The following is a 21,383-nucleotide window of genomic DNA, read 5'->3' as shown; positions in this document are numbered from 1 at the left end:
TTTCTCATGAAAAGTCTCTAAACCACTAAATAGAGATGGATCTGCAAGAAGACCTTTCAAACTGGGGCAAATAATAATTATTAGTATTATAATTATTTTTCTTCACCCTCTGTCAAGTATTATTTTGAGAGTTCTCCTTACTAACTGTTTAAGAAACCGTTATGGTTGTTAAGATGTCAGGTATTAAGTCTAAATCTGTTTCATACAATTAAATTGGAATATTTGATTTGAGTCTTCGTTTCATGGTGATGCGGCTCTAAACCAAAGATTGCATCCATTTCCCCAGATAATCGCCTTGGCCCTTGGCCGTAGTTGATCTGACATACTCATCCTTGCAATCTGTTCTGATACAGCCTCTAAAAAGCACCTCCAGACTAACTGACCCGATGATATTACCACTTTTGAGCTTAGCTCTTTAGATTCTGGCTTTGGTAGAGATTGATAAGATTGTCTGGTGACAAAAAATAACATGTAGGAGTTCTAAAAATAAGGACTGTTTGCTTCTGTGTTTCCTGTGTTCCCACCAGTCAATTGGTATCAGGAACAATGAGGCAAATGTCTTTGCTCTGCTCCAGAAAATGAAGATTTTAAAAGCAGAAATAACATTTCTGGCCATACCATTCAGACCTACAACAAAAGAGATTAATCTCCTCAACCTTACCAGTAAATGACAAATTCAACAGAATTCTCAGCCCTATGAAAAGGATGCCCTGGTCCTTTACTTCTTCTTCATCACCATATTCCTTGTTTGATTAAAATGTTCTCTTTCATAGAGACAATATTTGTTTTGAAAAAGCAACAAATATTGTAATATGAGCTTCAATATACCAAACTCAAGGCAGCATACAAAGGCAAACAAGAATTGATTACAGATATCAAACGTAAAGGACATGCAAGAATTATATTTTTACATACAGAGAAGAACTAACAGAGGTAGCAGTGGCAGTGGCGGTAATAATAGTAACAGTATAGTAAGTGCATGTTAAAGCTGGTGATGGACAAGAAAATAAGTCAGTCCAGTTTGTTAAGCCACAGAGGATAAAAGCTTGAACTCACTCACTACAGTTTGATTTGAAATGAAAGAGCTCAAAGTGGATTTGCCTAAAACTGCAATGCTGGTCATCCTTCTCCAAAGTGATTTCTCCGTTAATGAGTAAAGTCTAGGCTCAAACTGATGCAACATTTACAAACAGTTGGTGGATCAGAAAACCGGGTCTCATTAAATTCTAGCACACATGGTATGTGTGCACAAGGACCATGATAACTATATGTAATGTATGTAAAACAATAACTAAATAAAGTCTTGGTCTCCTTTGGTGTAGCAAAGACCAATGATGGTCTCTCTTGAGACCCTCGCTAATTCAAGGGTCAGAGGTCACTGTGGGAGAGCATTTCAGGCCAAAGGAGAGGCCACCCCACCCTTCCACCCACCCCCACTGGCTCTACCGCAGTAAAATTGTGAAGTGGAAATGTTCAATACTCCCAATATTGGTGATATTTAATCAATTAAATTCAATTTTATTTAAAGTGTCAAATACTCATTCTCCCCCGGTGTAATACTGAACGCCGGAGGAAGTCTTTTCTTCCGGCGGCCATCAAACTTTATAATTCATCTCCCCCCAGTCAGGTAAGGAACAGTGGAGACACTGTATCCTGAAAATGTCACTTTGTCACTATATACCATCACTGCATCACTTTATTCAGTTGTACTTTATTCAGTTGTACTGTCACTTACTTCAGTAAGTAATGCTGCTATACTACACTGTCACTTTATACCACCACTACATCACTTTATTTATTTATTAATGGTTTACTGTAACTATCTGCTGATACACTTACTGTGCTTTAGGACATGCTGCTACATTTCACTGTGGTTTACTGTAACTGACTTAAGTACGAAATGCTGCTACACTCCACTGTGCCATACTGTCACTTAGTTCTGTAGGACATGCTGCTACATTTTTAACATTTTTAACACTTATAACTTATCGCTCCTTCTCACTTATTTAGTTTGTACTTATTTTATTTCAATCTGCTGCTAAACTGCACGCTGCGTATTGTTGTATATTGTATATACCTACGCTTAACCACGACGTCTGTTGCACTCTGTCACACTTGGTTCATTGCTTGATTTATCTGACGTTAGCTTTATTTTGATTTGATTTATGTTTATGCTTATTGTTACTCTGATCCTTTTCCGCCTTTGTATCGAAACTGTTGCACAATAATTTCCCTCGGGATAAATAAAGCTTCTTGAATCTTGAATCTTGAATCATAACAAAAGTTATCACAGGAGACTTAACAGAGTAGGTAAAGACCACACTCTATGACTTATTTATGATTTACATAGACCCAATAATTCGCCCGTAGAGTACGGTGGCAACGAAAACCTTCACTATAACAGACAGGAACGTCGGACAGACCCAGCTCTGTGGAGGACGGACATCTATCTGCACCGGTTGGGGAGTAAGAAAAGGTAGTGACAGTGACTACAAAAATAGATTAAGTAAAATAAATATGACTTACATGTTATGGCGGTTAATACAAAATCTCTATATTATTGCATCGCACTGGGTTCCGCTGCTGATCACGGATCCATTTTATTCTGATCCACAGGGTCTTGGTTCTTTTCAATATTAATTAAAAAATGTATATTTTGCATGGATATGAAAGAGATTTTCAGAGAACTAATGCTGTAAATTGTACAAGGAACCCTCTAACCCGATGCATTATGAAAAAATATTGATGTTTAAATTAACAATTGTCCCTAAAGCAGTGACATTCCTGACAAGTTAGCATGAAATGGTTGGTAACAATGGATTCCTTAGGTTGTCTGGTTTCATATGATACCAATATCTAAAGCCTGCTACAGCTTCTGAAAAGATCTATTTCTAAGTTTTATGAATTAATATCGGATCATTCGAACAACAACCCAGCCCTCATTGGTGATTAACCCTGCTATACATTAGGTGTTGCAGATTTTGTACAGTGAGTTGCTCCATGTCTCTGTAGCTTGGGGTTCAAACGGTTTTACAAAGTCTACAGCAAGGTGTCACTTCCCCGTATCTCTGCAGGATTTGGTCAGAGGTGGTGGCGTCAGGAAGCAAATAAGCATCTTTCTAATGCACCAGAGACCAGCTAAAACAATTTTCCAGACATGATGTTAAATGTTGTGTGGAGAACATTGCATAAAGCTTTGTGTTTTCAACAGCAGCCAGGTCCTTCCAAACTTCTTCAGGGATTTAAGGATACAAGATTGTATGGCCCCTGTGTGTTTTAAACGTGTTCAAGCCCCTCCACATAAAGTGATTTATTACTGGGCTATAACACAGAACACAGTGTGCCTGCCCCATTACAACATCCCATCAACATTACTCGCCAACCTGAAGGCCTGTTTAGTTTGGCCATAGGAATTTATTTGGCAAACCTCATCAATGGCACACTTTATGAAAATGAATTTGGATGTACCAAAGTGTATTTTATAATAATAATATTAATATTTACTTTACAAACAATCTATCGAGTTATTTCTTTGAAGAATGGTGACCACTCTACCACTCAGTATGTTTTCCTTACTAAAACGGTCAGCAAGGATAGCGAGTAATGCTCATTCAACACCAGGCCTTTGGTTGATTCATGTCAATGACAGCAAACCCATAATCAATAATAGTTCAGTTAAACCACATAACAGCACACCAATTAAAATAAGAGTAAATCAAGAGGCAGCACTTGAACTGCAACACTACAGGCTTTAAGAACCCTTTTCACAAACTTTCACAAAGCATTAGACTAAAGTATTTTTCTCAACATTAGAGCACACACAGAACAACTTATGTTGTGCGAATGGGCACAAAATGATACAGTAAATAAAATAAATGTTATCCCAGTAACAAAAATGTATTGTAACTTTCCAAAATGCAGTGTGGATGGAAAAACAGAACCATATAGGCCCAGTCAGTCTGAGGCCACATTCTTAAGGAAATTAAATGAAAATTCCACATTGCTATTAGCACTGTTCATTTTCATCTTGGCTCGCAAGTCGTAAATGACAGCCCCGAAAACGTAGCTGACCTAAACTTAAAAAGGCAGACTTAAAAGCTCCATCCATCGTGGCATTTTCTTCAAAATAGTATGTGATGATATTAAATGACCCAACTTGTCCCTTGGGTGATAACCTTGATGGGCATGAATATGAATGAGACTTCATATGTGCATCCTAAACTAATGTAGTGCAGGGTGTAGCTGAAAAGAGCACTCTGCTCAGCTAGCCTACCCTGAATAAGATTTTTTTTTAAGTTGGTGAGAGCTGCCATTTCATTTTGCATTTCAGGGTCCATATTGTATGGTGATGAGAGAGCGAGAGAGAAAGTGAAAAAGATAGTGAGTGCATGCTGGCACAGAATCGACTTGGTGAGTTAAGGCAGAAAGTTGCCTTCAGCGGTGCTTTACTCTGGCACTGCAGACATGGACTCACTGGGCCAATTTTTTTCCTGCTGTGACTGTATGTTTCAAAGCAAAAGGGTACATTAAAGTGCAAATAATATGTACTTGGATGTGATTGTGGGAAAGTCCCACAAGGCCTCTTGGTCTCTACGCTGTCTGCCTCCACGACCCACCACACAGGCTGACAATTTATGCGGCCAACGACAGCTCCCCCTGATCTCGCGCCAGGGCTCAGTGGAGGCAGGCCTCTAGAGCAACGGCAGCGCTCCTGGCACTCCATCAAAACTCAGGAAAAATCTCATTAGGACTGCGCATCGGTGCCTCCTGCTCTGTCTTTCTCACCCATCACAAAAAAACACCTTCAGGATTGTAACGTTTGGAGCAGCGATGCCGACATGACGTGAGCGACACACATGAAAGGCCATTCAGCCAAGTGCGCAAGACAGGAAGAGTGACAGAGACAAGTGAGAATATAGGAATAGTGGTGGTGCTTCTCCAAGTACATGTCTGCTGCTTTTGGACCGGACGGCTGAGGTCGCTGACTCTCACATAAAAGCCACCAAGCAAAGGGGAGGGTGAAATAGAGCATCACAGAAAGTGAGACGTGTTTATTTGCAGTTGTGCCACATTCATCACAGCTACACCATGTCCATTATCTTTACAGATTCACAGATTGATAGGTATAGAAGAATATGGGTAGTATCATTAAATACAAAGGTATAGTATGTTTAATTGATTCCGTCTAGCCTGGATAGCAGCCATTAGCTGATGTTTATGAATTACTAATGGAGAAAACAGCTGTCTAACACAGGAATTTTCAAACTCTCTAGTGCACACACAGCCCCAATGTTGAAAACCGAGAAGTAAAACAACGAAAAACTCTTATTAGTTTTAGAGCTGCAAATTAGCTTATAGGTGTAGTCTTACTCACAGAGGACCTCAAGAGAGGAAATACCCATCCCTCTCCAAAATCCCAAAGAGTAAACTGAGATACACCGGAGGCAGTTTCAAAGGACCGAGCACAACTCTTGGAATCTGGAGCAGTGCCTATCCTGCAGTGTGTGGTACGTGTGGTGGTGCTGCAGGAAGAACACAAAAAAAAACTAAACGACCACTAGTCATCATCAGACAGCAGTTTAAACATGGCTCCAGTTTTTTGCTGTTCTTCACACTGGTGCGCTCCTCACCTTCCATATTAAACAGCCTCATTCAAAGACCCACGTAGCAGTAAAACATGATGCTCTAAGATGGAGCCAAGATAGAGAGTGTTGATGTGAGGTAGTGAGGCGCTGCACTGCGTCTGAGTGAGGCTTCAAAGGGGATCAGTTTTCACACATGAAATAAAGATCTCAGATAATCATATAGCATAGCAAAGCTGACGCGAGACGGTCCCATTTGTGGAGGGAGTGGAGACGAGGCCAATTTTCATACAACACCTACAGACTAAGAGCCATGGTAAATTAATGTTTCTGCATTTCTCTCTAGCCAAACAAGATTAATCTGTTTTGTTTAGTTTTTTACAAAAAGACCATCAGGCTCATCATCACATGATGCATTGAGCTCATTTCTTGGATTTGCTTCAGTAGGACAGAGCTTAGGTCTTCTTCTGCTCTACAACAAACCAAGAGGACTGATCTCATGAGCAGTTTGCAGTGCCAAGAGGAAGTCATATCTGCTGTGTTTTATAATACAATATTATGGCTTTGATAAGAAACTCAATGTCTTTACAGAGGTCAGAGATTGTAAATCGTTTGATGTTGAGCCCTTCACATGCGCCATTAACAAAACAAAAACTGTCTGGTGGATGTTTCTAATCAGAAGTACCATAAAGTACATTTGGTGCACACAATTCATTTTTTCAGACCAAGTATTACACAGCTAAACACCTAGATTATTGCCAAGTTAACTATGCAACAAAAAAACCTCACAATTTTTGGGCTTCATTAGATGGGAAAACTACTGTCAAGTGGTTCAGATTCCTGACTTTAAAACCACATGTAGGCCCCAAATGACCACTAAAGCTTTCTCATTTGCGTCACAACCACTTTGTCTGCCTTGAGTTTTCACCATATCTAGAGAAAGAGCAACACTTGAGCTAAGTGGACAGCAAAACGGATAAATAATTGGACAAGTAAGTCCTTTAACTCTGCCGACTAAAGAGGGCTAACGTGCAATTTGATGTCTCAGAGGGAACATCAAAGACAGACACCTTCTCTCCAGACTCTGCGGCCCCATGCCTGACACCCCTCAGTCACGGCACACCCACTTCTCTCCCTGCACCCCAGGAAGGAAATTATAGCCACAGAGTTGGGATCCATCACCGGGCAGGTTGGAGGAAGCTGCTCTATGATTAAAGTGTGCATGGTCAGCAACAACAAGACTGGAGGAGTTTGAGGAGGCAGCACATGCCAGAGGGTTTACCGTGTTAACTCTTGTTCACAACACAGGTCATGCAGAGATTCTCCACACGCGCACACACACACACACAAAACACTAAAGTGAGGTTGAAAAAAAAGCCCTGCAAACAGAGCAGGTGCGGTTTAGTAGAGTTATACTACTATTATACCTGTATATTAAGTAAATTTATACACCGTCAGTGTAAATTGACTCTCAGACACTGCTGGATGAGAGAGCTTGCACAGACACGTGTCAGTGTACTTTGTGAGCATGCATGTGTCTGTACATTTATGTGGATGTGTGAATTTTTGCATGCGTGTTTGCTCTCTAAATTTATACGCTTTTTTTTTTTTTTACAGGAGTCACAAGTGTAGTGATTTGATGCCTTCCTTTTGTCGAGCGATGGTGCACAGCCACCAGTCATCTCTTCCCTTTAGATTAACATTGCAAACACTGCTGGTCACATTACCTCACCCACATCAAAGACTGCCTCCTGAAAGGCTCGGTGGAATATTAGCGAAGATTTACAGCCTTCATTTCTAGGCTTCAGAAACATGCTGATCTGAAGTAATCTTCCTCCCCCTCTCCCTTTTTGTGTTTTATGTGTGAAGTTGGCTAACACTTTAATGACCCATTTACAAAACTTTTACACCTGCAAAGATAAGCTTTTACAACTCGACCTGCCCCTCGGGCACTAAACCCTGCCTGTTACTCAAGGTAACAGCCTTTATTAACGTTTGAAAAATATGTAACCACAGCGATTGAGATTTATCACCTGTTTATCAAAGCCTCATCTCAGAGAGGAGGAAAGAGAGAGAATACAAGGTGTCAAGATTAAGAGCCTGAGGCTACATTCACACCAATGCGTTTTTATTTTATAATGCATAACTTTTGTGTATCTGAGCCCCTAAAACTGAGACTTTTGGAAACACTACTGACCCCATTTTAGTTTGACAAATCTGGGGTTGTGTTGTAGTCTGGGCAGGCAGAAATGATTCTGATTCCCAACATATCATGATGCTTTTTACGATAGAAAACAAATGGCATCAGTCTTGCCTTGCCTACATGCGCAAGAGGCACGCAATTATTCAAGCAAAATGCAACAATTCCCATGTGCAGCAGCGTTCAAACTAACCCCTGTGTACACTGGCGAGCACATGCCCAGTGTATGTAAATGGTCTGTGATATGCGTTTTCAGGTATGTTAGTATGTACAGAGATTAGTTCTGAAAGAGAGCTAAAAATTGTGAGAACGCAGATCGTTTTCATTCAACGTGTGGCTGTAGCTGCATGATCACCCTGCAGCAAGTTAGAGACTAAAATTGCTGATATTTATCTAATTTTCTGCAACAAGGTAAACATTGTGCCTCAATCACAAATATTTTCTTACCTTCTTTTAAATTTGTTTGTAAAACAGCACCTGTGATACTCAAAAGGGGTGTGAGTGCAAGCCCTTAAGCTGTGCACACTACTGTGTGTACTACTGATCTTCAGAATTAATGATATACTATTAATGTTATATGTTAATATAGTTAACTAGTTAATTTTTAGTTGTTGGCTGTAGCTGAACTTCTAGGTAACAGTGCTCATAAACAACCAGTCACACACAGGCATTAAGGAACTGTTAGCAAACATCTCACGCAGAGCCATTTCTGTTTTTATCCTCAAGTTTATTTGGGAGTTAGGGCACACTCACACTGTCCTTCCGTACCGCGCCCCGGGCTTTAGGGTACTTGTCCCCCCTCCCTCTCCCCTCTCCCCCCGCGCCCCAGGCCCGTTTGTACTCACACTGCCTGGGACTCGCGCAAATGCTTCTTGCTGTCCGTCGTCACGCCATAACAAGTCACACGCATTGATGACGTCATCGCGATGCGTCTCTTTGTTTACAAATCTTTCCATAGAACTCTGAGTTTTTGTGCGTCTTGTCGACTGTTTTTGAATATTTTCATCCGACTAAATCTGCAGTAAACACTCCACCTCCGCATCACACCAACGTGAAACTTTCGCCGCCATTGTTGTTGTTGTTAAATGTCAGCGCATGGTCCGTCCTTCTATTTTCTATGTCCGAACAGGCGCACATAAATTACGTCAGAACCGTCGTAGGCCTCGTGCTCGTGCTCACACATGTGCGCACGCTCTGCTCGTACATGTGCAAACGCACACTACAAAAGCCCACCTCTCTCAGACGGGCCGTGGACGGCCAGCTGGCCGCAGTTATGCGCGGAGCGGGTGCACTCATACTGGTCAAACTCACTAGGCTTGAACCAAAAAAACGGTTTTGGCCCGGTGCAGAAGGACAGTGTGAGTACGCCCTTAGAGAGTTAAGAAGGGAATCTGATCTAGAGGTGAATCCTTAAAACACATTCTCCACCAGCCAATGAACTCCACTTTGGGACCTTGCATTCCCAAGAGGAAGCTATGGTTTGGAAGGGAATGGAGACAGCCTGTCGCTTGGCCTTGATTTACAGGTGGTCTCTGCCTGCCAAGAGTAACAAATCACAACATTATGGCCCTCTGAATTCAGAGTGAAGCTCAGTTCCAAAGAATGAGAAAAAAGAGAGCAGAGGAAGAGAAGAGAGGGAGTGAAATGCAAAATGACACACCTCATCTCCAAAAGGTTGTGCGGTTAGTACAGCAATAGGATATCTCACCCTTCGTGAAGGAAATTAGTTTGCTCTGGAACCTTTTTAACTTCCTTGGCAAAAAGGACAGAGCAGTCCTGCTGAGGTGACATGAGCTTACAGAGTGGGGTTTACGTGTGTGTGTGTGTGTGTGTGTGTGTGTGTGTGTGTGTGTGTGTGTGTGTGTGTGTGTGTGTGTGTGTGTGTGTGTGTGTGTGTGTGTGTGTGTGTGCCAATCAGAATAGAATAGGCTGGATTATACAGTTAAGACAACTGGTTGGCAACATGCCTGCTTCCATGCATGTTGTGTTTAACAGTGTGTGCTACACTGCGTCTAGAGGGTCTTAGTAATTACTTAAAGCACTCTTTGAGGAGAGACAGTCCTTCAGTCGTCTGGGTGGCTCAGACGCCAGTCTCAAGTGCTCCAATGTGTGAGAGGAATAAGGTTTTAGCCAGGAAGTCTACCTCGAGGACAGCAGGAAAGTGACAGGCACTTAAACCTTTAACCAAAGCCAAATGAGAACACCTCTATGACTTGTCATGTCAGTAGCTACTAGAAAATAATACAATAGGACAATTAAAGCTGAGATCCTTGATTTTTCCAAAATATTCTCTTATGCTTTAACATTTTAAAAGCTCAAAAAAATGTTGCTCAATTGTAAGTTACATTGGCGTTACATTTTGTTTTTATAAGTGCAAAAACCGCATGAGAACAGCCTGGCATGTTGACCAGATTTAACTGACCACAACACCAAGGTGGCCATTCTTCCTCTCTTCCTATGCACACACATATCCTCATACACTCACACACACACACACACACACACACACACACACACAAGAATATACACACACGCTAAGCATGTTTGGAGCAGACATCCTGCCAGCCACAAGCCACTACCTCTAAACATCCCTCACATCTGACCTTTTAACTGTGGACCTAAAATCTCTGTAATTACAGAGAGTGTTTCAACTTTTGCAAGTAAACATAGCAGCAGAAATAGACACTTCTACTAAAATATACAAGTGTGCTGGTGCCAGTGGCAGGTTTCTATTCGTAGCTGACTGGAATTAGTGGCTTGTGTCACTGCTCACCATAATGAACTAAGTTACTTACGGAGTAAGTTACTCGATTGCAAATGGCTACCAATCACTTCTATTGGTTTCAGAGCTCTAAAATTAAATGTGCCGGAAGTATAAGTAAAATAATCATATCATCAGCATACAGAAAGCAGCACTGATATGATGATATAAGCCTCTGAATAAGACAAAGGCTTACCAAAAGGGGATAGATTTTATGCTAAAAGACAGGGGTACGTTAAATGCAAGTCTATGTTGAAGCATTTCTCTAAAGATTTGCAAAGCCTTTGTCCAAGGATGCTGCTTTTTCAAACTTTAGCAATAAATTGCATGGGGTAGGTGAGTTTGATGGACAGGGCAAATGGCCCTCTGGGAAACACCGGGTTGGCCTGCTTCATTGAGAGTCAACAGGGTGAGGTCCTCTTTAGGTTGCGGCACCTGTGGAGCATAAACACACCAGGGGAGGACAGCTTTCCTTTCAGCAGGGCCGCTCCTCTGTTTAGCTTTCCTTCCACCAAAAACATCCCCTAACAGACAATCCAGACCTCCTCCAGCCCTGGCGCCACAGGAAGAGCTGAAGAGCCCTGGAACCTCTGTCTGTGGGAGGCACAATGCTATCTTAACTCTGTTTACCTAAATCTACTTCCTGGTTTCGCTCTACCTCAGGTGGCCTTAGAGCCCTGTTCACCAAAGCTCTCATACACAAGGAGGATAAATACACCAGCAGGGCATATGGAAGCTGTGGAGTCCATCACTGGTGTTTCCCTGCGACCAGTTCGTAAGAAAAACAAGTGGAAGGGAATCCCGCTGGGACGCTGCATCTGTTAGCAGTGATAAATGGATTCACATATTAGGGTAAACAAATGGATAATGTGCCTGTGTGTTCCATGGCACATGCATATGTGCACACTCTCATGAGAGCTTGATAGCAATTTTATGCAGATGTTGATCACTTTAAGTGCTCAGTCAAATTATTCAACAGACCAGAGCGCAACCCGTAGGGAAACCTGATAAACAAACAAGAGAGAATTATTGAGGGTTTGAACACTTAAACACCCACTTCAGCAGAGCCTTTTAAGTGGGTGATTAAAATGGGTAGAGGAGCTCAGCACCACCACTGGTGCCCATGTCACCTAGAGATTCTCCCAGACCCCCACACACAGACACACACACACACAACTCTGTCAATCCCTGACCTATAACAGACAATTCTTACATTTAGACATAAATTATGTTAATTAAGTACAGAGGCAGAGGTGTTTCTGTGTGTATTATTTATCACTTCCAATGGTCTGAGTAGAAGTACAGACTAACTAAATCATAAATTCAATGACTCTACCATATGAAAAACTAATAACTTAATCAATTATGACCACATCCTTTCTGTAACTCTAACTCCTCAACACTACACTCAGTAATTCAGAAATGTCATAGCAGGAAAAGCAAAGGTGTAATCACTAACATTGATTGCTGACTCCATTTAGGTGAGGGCCCTGGTATTTTAATTGCGGCCTTAGTGGTATGGCTTATTGAGACACTTAATGGAACTGAGCCATTGTTAAGATACACACATGCTACAAGTCAAAATGCCTACAGTGAAAGATATTTAATTTTGCACTGTTGCGGTGACTGTGTATCATTAAAATGTTGCCCCATACATTTAATAAAAGACCTTCTCTTCTGTGAAGATTGCTATTATGAAAACAGCATGGTAGGCCGCAGATTTGTTTGTGATATATATTTGGGTTTGAGAAGTCATAAAAGAAATCATGAAATACTGCCTCTTTCTTACATATTTCCAAGTGCAATAAGATCAACATTAATGTGTCAAAGGAATTATAAACTATACAAGTCTTATCTAGCATATTGGCTGCATGAAACTAGCCATCATCTATATAAAAAAAAAATCAATAGTTAATTTCTCTTTTCTACGTGAATATTTCAAGTCAAATGTATAAAGGAACACTTCAAACACTTCAAAATGCATTAGCATGTCTATATCAAAGGCTGGAAATAGGTAAGCATTACCGCAAAGATGATGATGCCAGTTGAATTAACTCTGATTATCTGCTTAGAGTATCACAATGTATACTATATACTAGGCACACGCTTATCAATTTGTAAACCATTTCAATCTGAGGCTGAGTCAATCGCCAAACATTCTAAAACTCTAACCATTTCTTAGAATTGTGAAATAAATGCCACCTTCAAGTGTGGAACAAAACCCCCAAGTCTAAAAGTTTCTGTGAAGGGGTGGTGAGAGACACTTTGATCAACAGCTATCCGTTGCTCTAAACTGAGTTTATATTTGGGGAAACAAAGCGCAATCTCAGCTGCTAATCCCCTGAGATTTAGAGCACATTCCCCCAGAATCCTTTGATCTCTGAAGTGCATCCGGACAGCTGACTCCAGACATACTGCACACTCACATGCATGAACAGATTTGCACATACATGAGCGCCATTACACCCATACCATTAAGCAGCCAAATACATGGTGTTATCTCTAATGACAACTACAAGTGACATTGATCTTTGCTTTTGTACTGTTGTGGTACAGAGACCTCTACAACTAAACTTAACACATTTAATTACACATTTCTGAATAAAATCAGGAAATGATATGTGATGTATAATAGCCATCGTGAAGTAGAGATGGAGAAGACTTGCCTTGGCATTAAAAAAAAAAAAAAAAAAGGTGAAAATTGGACAAACCTGATCAGATGTCTACATTCCACTACGGCTTCACCTTACTCTAAACAACTGTCATTCTTTCACAGAAAACCTTTCCAGAAAAACACCATTCACAGAAACAGAGAGTTATCAGCTCTGCTTTGTCACACAGGAGAATCTCCTCCAGCTTTTAGTAATCTATGTGACACACGATGCCGGATGTGACATTAAAGCCACCTGCATGTCAACGAACCTCCCAGTCCCCCAGCTACAATGACGTCAGCCCTGAGACTTCCACCCCATCTTCTCATGGGAAAATTAAAAGAGCCCTACTATGGCCAGGTGCTACCCCTCCTCCCCATAGGCTAAGGCTTTTCTTCTCTTTAGAGTGTGGCTCCAAACTTTTCTCCCAGCCTCTTCAAAGACCAACAACAGGCCCTCGGTCCCTTGGGAGCACAGAGGGGGTAGAGCCCGGTGGGAGAGGGGCATACGTCACACAGCACGCACAAGAGGCCAGCCAGTGGGAAAAGAAAACGCACAGGGAGAGGACAGAAAGAAGGAAAGAAAGAGGAAGAGGAGTCTGCATTTGAAAGGTGCTTTCAGCTTCTAGACAAGGGCCCTCGCTTTGTGAAAACGACAAGGAGAGAAAAGGCACAACGGCAGAAGCGAAAAACGAAGGGGGCGCAAAACCTGCCATGTCTTTTATGAAACTTGGAGGCTGAGGGAATGCGTTTAGGCCTACCACCAAAAAAAACTTTTTGCTTTCAAAAAAAAATTCAAAGGGCTGACAAACAACTGTGAGACGAGGGGGTTGAGGGCAGAAGTTTCACTGTGATTCACTTTTGAGTTGCATTCTGTCGTCAAGTTGATGGAAGAAAAATGAAAAATATTTAAATTTTGGAATTGTAAGAGCAGCAGCTTTGGAAGACAGGAGATTGCTTTTACTACACAGAAGGTGGGTCTTCACATCAGAGGAAGAGCCATCAGTGTCACTACAAACACCTCCTGCATGGCCCACTTCAACCACAAACAACACAGGACCACAGGGTAAACGCAAGAAACAGATGGAGGCTTGGGGGAGAAGTGGGGGAGGGAGATTTTAAGAACAGAAAGGGGTAACTTTGCATATAATAACCAAAGTAACTCTGAATAACCATTGAAATATATTTATTCACTCTTGACATGCTACAAAGTACAGATTGGACTCTTCTTTCATCTGGTGCCAAGAGAAGCAACCTAATAAACTAAGCAATAGAAATTTGAACTTCCAAGTCACAAGTTGTGAAAACCCTCCCCCCTATCGAAACCTATTTCAGCGACATAATTCTACAGGGTGCACATAACATATCAAATTTATGGGTAGGTGTAGACACCATGCTGTACACAGGGGAGAAAGTGTGCCGAGGCTCACATGACCGGGATCTCATGTGTTGAGACCCACAGATCCACCTGCCCACACCACTCACTCACTCACTCTGCCAAGCTCAAACTTCATCTGACTGTAGAAATCATGAATGGGTGTGGAGTCTGCATGAAAACATCATTAAGATCCCAAGTGCATTTTTGTGTTTCAATCTTTTGGTGCGTACTTAACCACGATTTCAATTTAAAACCATTAAAAACTGCTTATGTGAGCAGCCCTTTGACACAATGAATTGTATGAAACACACAGTGTTCCTACAGGGAATATGGTTTCCAAAAGATCAGATCAAAAGAATTCCAAGTGTGGACTCCCTACTGTTGACACCCGACCCACATTCTCCTGGACCCTGGTTCAGTAGGGAGGGGGCTCGAAAAACAACGGCTATAAATAACTGCCTCACCAGGTATTCTATACAATACAGACAGCTTATAATCTAAGAGAGCTGACTCATATTCTCTCACCTAACAGGTTAGCTCCTGTTTTTATCTAAAAGCACCCTGGGGTCGAGCTTTTAAACTTCTTTTCACAGAGTATTAAGACTTCTGTTACAATGCATGGGATAAGGTGAATATTTTCTTCACAGAAGATAGATTCATTAAAAAATTATATTTTGAAACATTTATAAAAGAGTTGCACTAGTAGAATTTAATCCATATATGCTCTGGAAAGTTGAAACCTCATAACATTTGTGAAACACTTCTTCAACAGCTCTAATGTCAATAAAATCAGCATTTATAACAATAAAACGTCCTTTTTGGAATGCTGTAAGACATATAAATGTTGTGGTTATTTATAGTGTTTACACCACACATGCCAAATGTTAAAAGTACCAGTATAGATGGTTTTTTTAGGCTTTAGGAAAGCTCCTGACAGCTTCTGAAAGCTATGACTTTTTTCACGCAGGCCAACGGTATTTAAGCACACATCTTGTAAACTCTGTCGTATCTCATTGATGGTGAGATTGATGAGAACATTTACATTTAGGATTCAGTCAAACTTTGCGCTGGTACAGAAATGTAGAAAGTATCCCCTTAGCAGTGCAGATGATAAGCACACTGGCAAGATAATCATCATCTACAGAATAAGCAGCCTGTGCAAGAACTGACAACATTTTATGATGTCCAGAATTTACATTTCAACACTATCTTGCAGTAGCGGTGAAACCGTGGTGAGAGGAAAAAAGTGGCCAATGTATCGACAGTTCTCATGCCATGTGGAACCAGACTCAGTATGGAATTGTCCCAAATCAAAGTCTGAATGCCTAAGTCCTGGATTCTCGATTGTTACAGGGCCAAAAGCTCCATGTGTGAACAACAACTTCATATATTTTCTAAGAAAGAAATGTTCTGTAACACTCAAAATACAGCAAGAAGCAAAACAATGGTTTAAACTTGAAAATGAAAAATATTTAAGAATTTGGCTTCACCTTATAATCGCGCAACAAAGAGGGAAAAGTGCCCAAATACAGTACATATCAATGTTGGAAACACCTCTCTTCTATAGATTTCATTGGACTGGAGACGCATGTTGCAATACCCACAAATGCCACAATGTATAGAAAGGAAGCGCTAATTTACACAAGGACATGCTGAGATCAATAATCCAGATCAATCACATATCACTGATCAACACTGATGTATGTAATGAGGATAACACAGGCCTACAAGCAAGTTGTCAAATGAAAGCGTGGTCAAAAGCAAGCAACTAACTAACTAAGGGCCACACAAAGGCGCGTTTTCCTTTAACCGCACATCTTTAGTAACGTTTTGGCCGACCATCCACAAGCGGTCGGTGTTATCAGAGCCTGAAAACGGTATTTTTTGTAACCAGGTCCCAGAGTGGGAATATTTGAGGACGCCCCCTGTGGCGTTGTCGTCTGGACGCCGAAACCGCATACTTTGTTAACAATGCCTTCACTGCCCCACCTCCGACCTTTAACCCCCGCGGCGTCACATAACAACAACAGTGCCATATATTTCTCCCTTTTCCCTGATGGTATGAACAAGTCTCTAAATTGGCCACTAGTAACTATTTATAAATAAATTTGCCAAGAAGATGTGAAAAGTAGCGAGACAGTGCCCGCCTGTGAGTGCTTTGGTACGGGAAGGGGCTCACAGCAGCCTCCGCTGCTCGTTGAGGACACAAACTCCAGAGTGATTCGTGCATTACAGTGTCCAAAACACCGCAAAAGTCTCCAATAACACCAGAAACAGTCGACAGATTTCTCTATAGGATGGATGAGGATTTGGGAAGTCGCCAGATTTGGCAAGAAAGTCTCTGGTGTTTGTATTATGATTCTCCACAACAGCAACTCTCCCTGTCTTCTTCTCCTTGTTGGTGTGTTTCTGTGGCAGTTACAGCATCACTTCCAGGCCTGGCATGTGTATTACAGAGTTTAAGCCGGTTTCACTGGTTTCTTTTGGATGCAGATATTTCTTGAGCCGAGTCCGTGTGGACGGAAAACTTTTTAAGAACGAAGGAGAAAAAAAAGGTTGTTTGCGACTGTGTGGACGTACCCTAACTGGCTTGTTAAGCTTGCTGGATGAAGCATTAACTTGTTACATTTTACTAATTTAGTGGCTGGCTAAAGCTCACGCCACAAAAAACACACCAGGCTCTGGCGTTACAATAACTTATATAATTTCCAGAAAACTTTAGAGAGTAGCGAGGGCAAAACCGCGTCACCAATCTTTTTAAGCAAATTATTCTCTGGTCTCTGGTCCAGCCGGTTTGTAACCAGTAGACTACCGGCAACATTGTCTTGACTTCAACTGTTAAATTGACTTCAACAGTTAAGATATCATACACTTGACTTTCCTGCTGTTATTACAGACATGTAAACTAACCACAGACACTTGCCTCGCTGAAGGAGTCACGGTGGCGTGCCGCTGCAGAATTTATATATGGGAAGCACTGAAGAGAGAGTGAATAGCGCAAAATTCATATAACACATTGCACATGTATATCATTTCATTGTTGTGAATACACAAAGACCATAATCGTGGCCAAGCAATTTGGTGGTGAATGATAATCTCATTATATCAACCAAACCTAATACAAACTTTAGCTCCACTCACTTCAAATTTTTCAAAAACATCCAATCAGGGACTCCTCTTGCATCTTGGGCCAAAATTTCACACACCACTGTAGTTGGGAAAAGCAGTACATGGATATTTCCAGTAACAAAATAATGAATGTTTGTTTTTGTGATAAAATGTATGGTAATTGCATCATAATAATATGGTTAGAATGCTTCAATTGAGCAAAGCATATGATGCCCACTCAACACATAAGCAACCATGTAAAACTGCATGGCTTTTCTGCTGCAGCAGCATCAGCATGCTCTAGAAAATAAACATAGTTTCAGGTGTTTCTCATAGAGCCAATCTCCAAAGAATGGCCCGGAGACACAGAGCCTGAAGTGAGTGGGATCCTGTTACTATAAGAAGACATTCAATGCAGCTTTGGGCACAAGTTCAGGATTAGAAACTTTGACAGCATGTGCGTGCAACATGGAAGTCAGTTCCACACTCCCAACACATGTACCACACGTCACAGTTAATTAACATTCATAAAATTACTACTTCCTCTCTCATCGCTGCCTCTTTTACACATAGTTCCGCCCGTAAATTATAGGGATCAATCGATCCCTGTAACCAATTCCTGCTCTCATTAACACATGACCTCATGCAGAAAATATTCCTGAATATTTCAGGGATAGACTGCCTGTGTGAAAGGGGCTTAAACACACCATGCAACACCATGGCTGTCTTTCAGGCAAAGCCATCAAAAATCCCTTTCACAAAGAGATCCCGCAACAGCAGCGCAATGAATGTATGTTGCAACTGATAACTTTGATCATTCACACAGAACCAAGCAAAGTGGCATAGTGCTGCCCAAGTGTGTGAGCAGCCGCCACCTTTGAAGGGAACGAAGCGCCGGCGTGTAGTTTTTGAGAGCCGATCGGCACCTTTAACCAACCACTTGAACCCAACCTGACCCATAAACTGCCAACTTAATGCTTTATATTAACCCAATTGTCAGTAGAAAGGAAAGAGACAGACTAAACGCTGCAGCACCCATGTGTGTTTGAGAGAGGGGAAAAAGAGAGGGCAAGAGAAAGGTGGACTATCGCATGCAATGATTCCGTAAGTTAATAATAACTTGGGCCACTGGGAGAGCTGCTTTGTCACACTGATGTATCTTCTGCACTGTTATGGCTCTGTGACCACCTCTGCTGCCAGCTCAGAGGCGCAACAGATCTGTCCCCCCGTTTCGTCTTTGTACCTTCAATACAGACGGCTGGGTATAAAAAAACGGCACAACAGCCCCTCAACGGACAGGCTGTTTGAAAGAGGCTAAAAACACCTTGCTACAAAAGACAATGGTGGACTTCGGACCTGACATGGGCCGGTATCATTAGACATTGCTGCTGCCTGACACTTCCTCTACTTTGATGCTTGTCTTCATGCAAATAAATCCTCATGCCGACGGATCAATTTTTTTCAGTTGCAGTTGTGTCTTACTTGCATGATAATGGCTAAATGCATGCTATAACATGACTTTAACATGAGAACCACTGCACGATGTATGAGTAATAGTCATTCAAAGCAAATGAGAGGAAAAGAGAAGGGAAATAAGATTGGTTGTTTATTTCAACAAGCAGCTACTTGCTAATGAGGAAAGCATTCTAGGTTTTTTTTAAACATTAAGCAATTGTAGGAATTGACAAGTATTTTAAAAAGGAAAAGCATGCCACAATACAATCACAACTCTGCAATAGCTGTTCTAATGTTTCAAAATACAAGAAATCCTGGATTGTGTGCAGCATTTAAATGGATAGATGTATTTCTGCTCAAAGTGTTTGGATCGTGGGTGGAGGAAATGATTTTCCTTTTTTTTTTGATGGGTTCCAATTCCTCAAACATGCCGGCTTTGAGGAAGGCCTCGCTAACTAAAGAGGCTTAAGGCTCCTCTGAAGCAATTCCAAAGGATTTCCCCACTTGACAACAGCAGCACAGTATTTACGGTGATGCCAAAATACAAAACAAGCATGACCTCCAACATTTCTCCCCAGCCTTTACAATCCACACTTGTCACCGGACTGTCACACCACAATGCTTTCAACTCATGCTTGATCTATTGTTCCCTATAAAAAAAAAGTGCATAGGATGGTACTAACATTTGTCCCCTACATGAGTGGATGAGCAATCCACCAAAGGAGTGGTTACATTAATTTTGTCACAGAAAAACAAAGGGTTAGACTAGGTGTTGTGTGGTTTACTTAAATAGTGCCAGCTTGTATTTAAGCAGACCGATTGTTCAGTTTAAAAGGACATCAATAAAAGGGCATAGCCTAAAGGCAAATATTTCACTGACTGAACTCAGCAACATCTAATTTTGCACTACCAGCATGAATTGATAACCAGCCTCGCCACTATTGTTAAAAGTTTGTCCACAAACAAAGCTTTGAAAAAAGTTGGTCCAGACAATGAGTGCATTAGAAGAGTGAAAACGCCGGCTGAAGACAGGCGCAGGCTTGGGACCCAATGTAGCCGCATTAAGGTGAAAAGCCTTGAAGCGCACAGATGAAAAACCACCGCAAAACCTCGTCCCAATTATGTGAAATGCGCCCAAGCACCGCGAGAACACACTTTAACAGGCTTCTATTCCAACACTTGACCGTAAATACGTGAACCTCGTGGATGGAGTCGTACTCACCCGTGGAGTCAAACCGCAGTTGTTCTTGTGGTGACAGTCCTGTTGCTCGAGGCGAGAGCTCGTGCAATAGTATTTCTGCTTCACGAGCCAGTCGTCGATTCCCTTTCTCGCCAAACAGGCATTGACTACAAAACTGTCGCCTGAAACAAAGAAGCGCATTATTAGCAGCTACGAACTATTTCCTCGCGCTACACTCATGTTTTCCATAAGCGGCCAATCTTCAAAGAGCCGGACTCTTCGCTTTAACGCTGCTCTAATGAGCTGAGAACGGACTCATACAAACAAATGTTATGCTTTTCACAAACTGGCCGAGATAAAAGACTTTATCATAGAATAAAGGGAAATAAGCGGGCTTACCTTCTGGACTCTCCCTCGGTTTACAAATAGCGGCTTGAGAGAAAGAAAGAAAGTCAGAAGACAATGAATAGTGTTACTCGAAAGTAGCGCAGCGCCAGAAGAACTAGAGCTGTGATTTCTCTCAGGAATAAGAGACCTTACCATGTTTCGAGTGCAGTTTACCCATTTCTATGCATCGAGTTTGAGTTGAAAACCATCAGAAGAATATAATCCAGAGGGAAAAAAGAGACCGGCTACGATATCCAGACAGAGGAGCGTCCGTGGAGACCGAGAGCAGACTGCGCTCAGTGGGCTACGGGACCGTATGACTGGAGAGCCGAACAAGCCTTTGATCCAGAGCGCCGCCACTGACAAGACAATATGCAACTTCCTGTCAACGCTTTCACAATAAAATACCTAATTGATGAGACAATAATGCTCAGCAAAACGAAAATACCGATAAGATGTGGCCAACTACTGTTTTTGAAAAGAAAACATATTTCAAAGCATTTACTGTGACAAAAGCTAATAATACATAACTTGGGCTAGTTAACCTGAACCAAAAGCTCAGACACATCCCCACAGCAGACGATTTCGTGTTTTTTATTTCTTACTTTATTATGAAAATGAATGTAATAACTTCTGGTGTTAGTCGACTCTATCTGGCTGACTTGATGTAAGTCGCTCAGCT

The 21,383-nt window shown here is 41.6% G+C and overlaps 1 protein-coding gene across 1 annotated transcript in view; it reads right to left on the bottom strand.

Annotated features, from left to right (window-relative positions):
• The window catches only part of nkd1 (NKD inhibitor of WNT signaling pathway 1), a 35,318-nt gene extending 14,402 nt beyond the window's left edge, over nt 1-20,916 (bottom strand). Inside the window, exons 1-3 of the mRNA XM_083917244.1 lie at nt 20,855-20,916; nt 20,714-20,746; nt 20,357-20,496 (exon numbers count right to left, since the gene is read on the bottom strand). Of these exons, the coding sequence (XP_083773370.1) occupies nt 20,357-20,496; nt 20,714-20,746; nt 20,855-20,879 (198 nt within the window). The 5' untranslated portion in view covers nt 20,880-20,916. The remainder of the gene's footprint in view (nt 1-20,356; nt 20,497-20,713; nt 20,747-20,854) is intronic.
• Nucleotides 20,917-21,383: the final 467 nt, after the last annotated feature.

The sequence above is a fragment of the Echiichthys vipera genome (genome assembly GCF_963691815.1).
Source record: "Echiichthys vipera genome assembly, chromosome: 1".
NCBI lineage: Eukaryota > Metazoa > Chordata > Actinopteri > Perciformes > Trachinidae > Echiichthys > Echiichthys vipera.
Note: the sequence above shows the minus strand (reverse complement) of the source record. Positions and strands in the feature narration are given on the sequence as shown.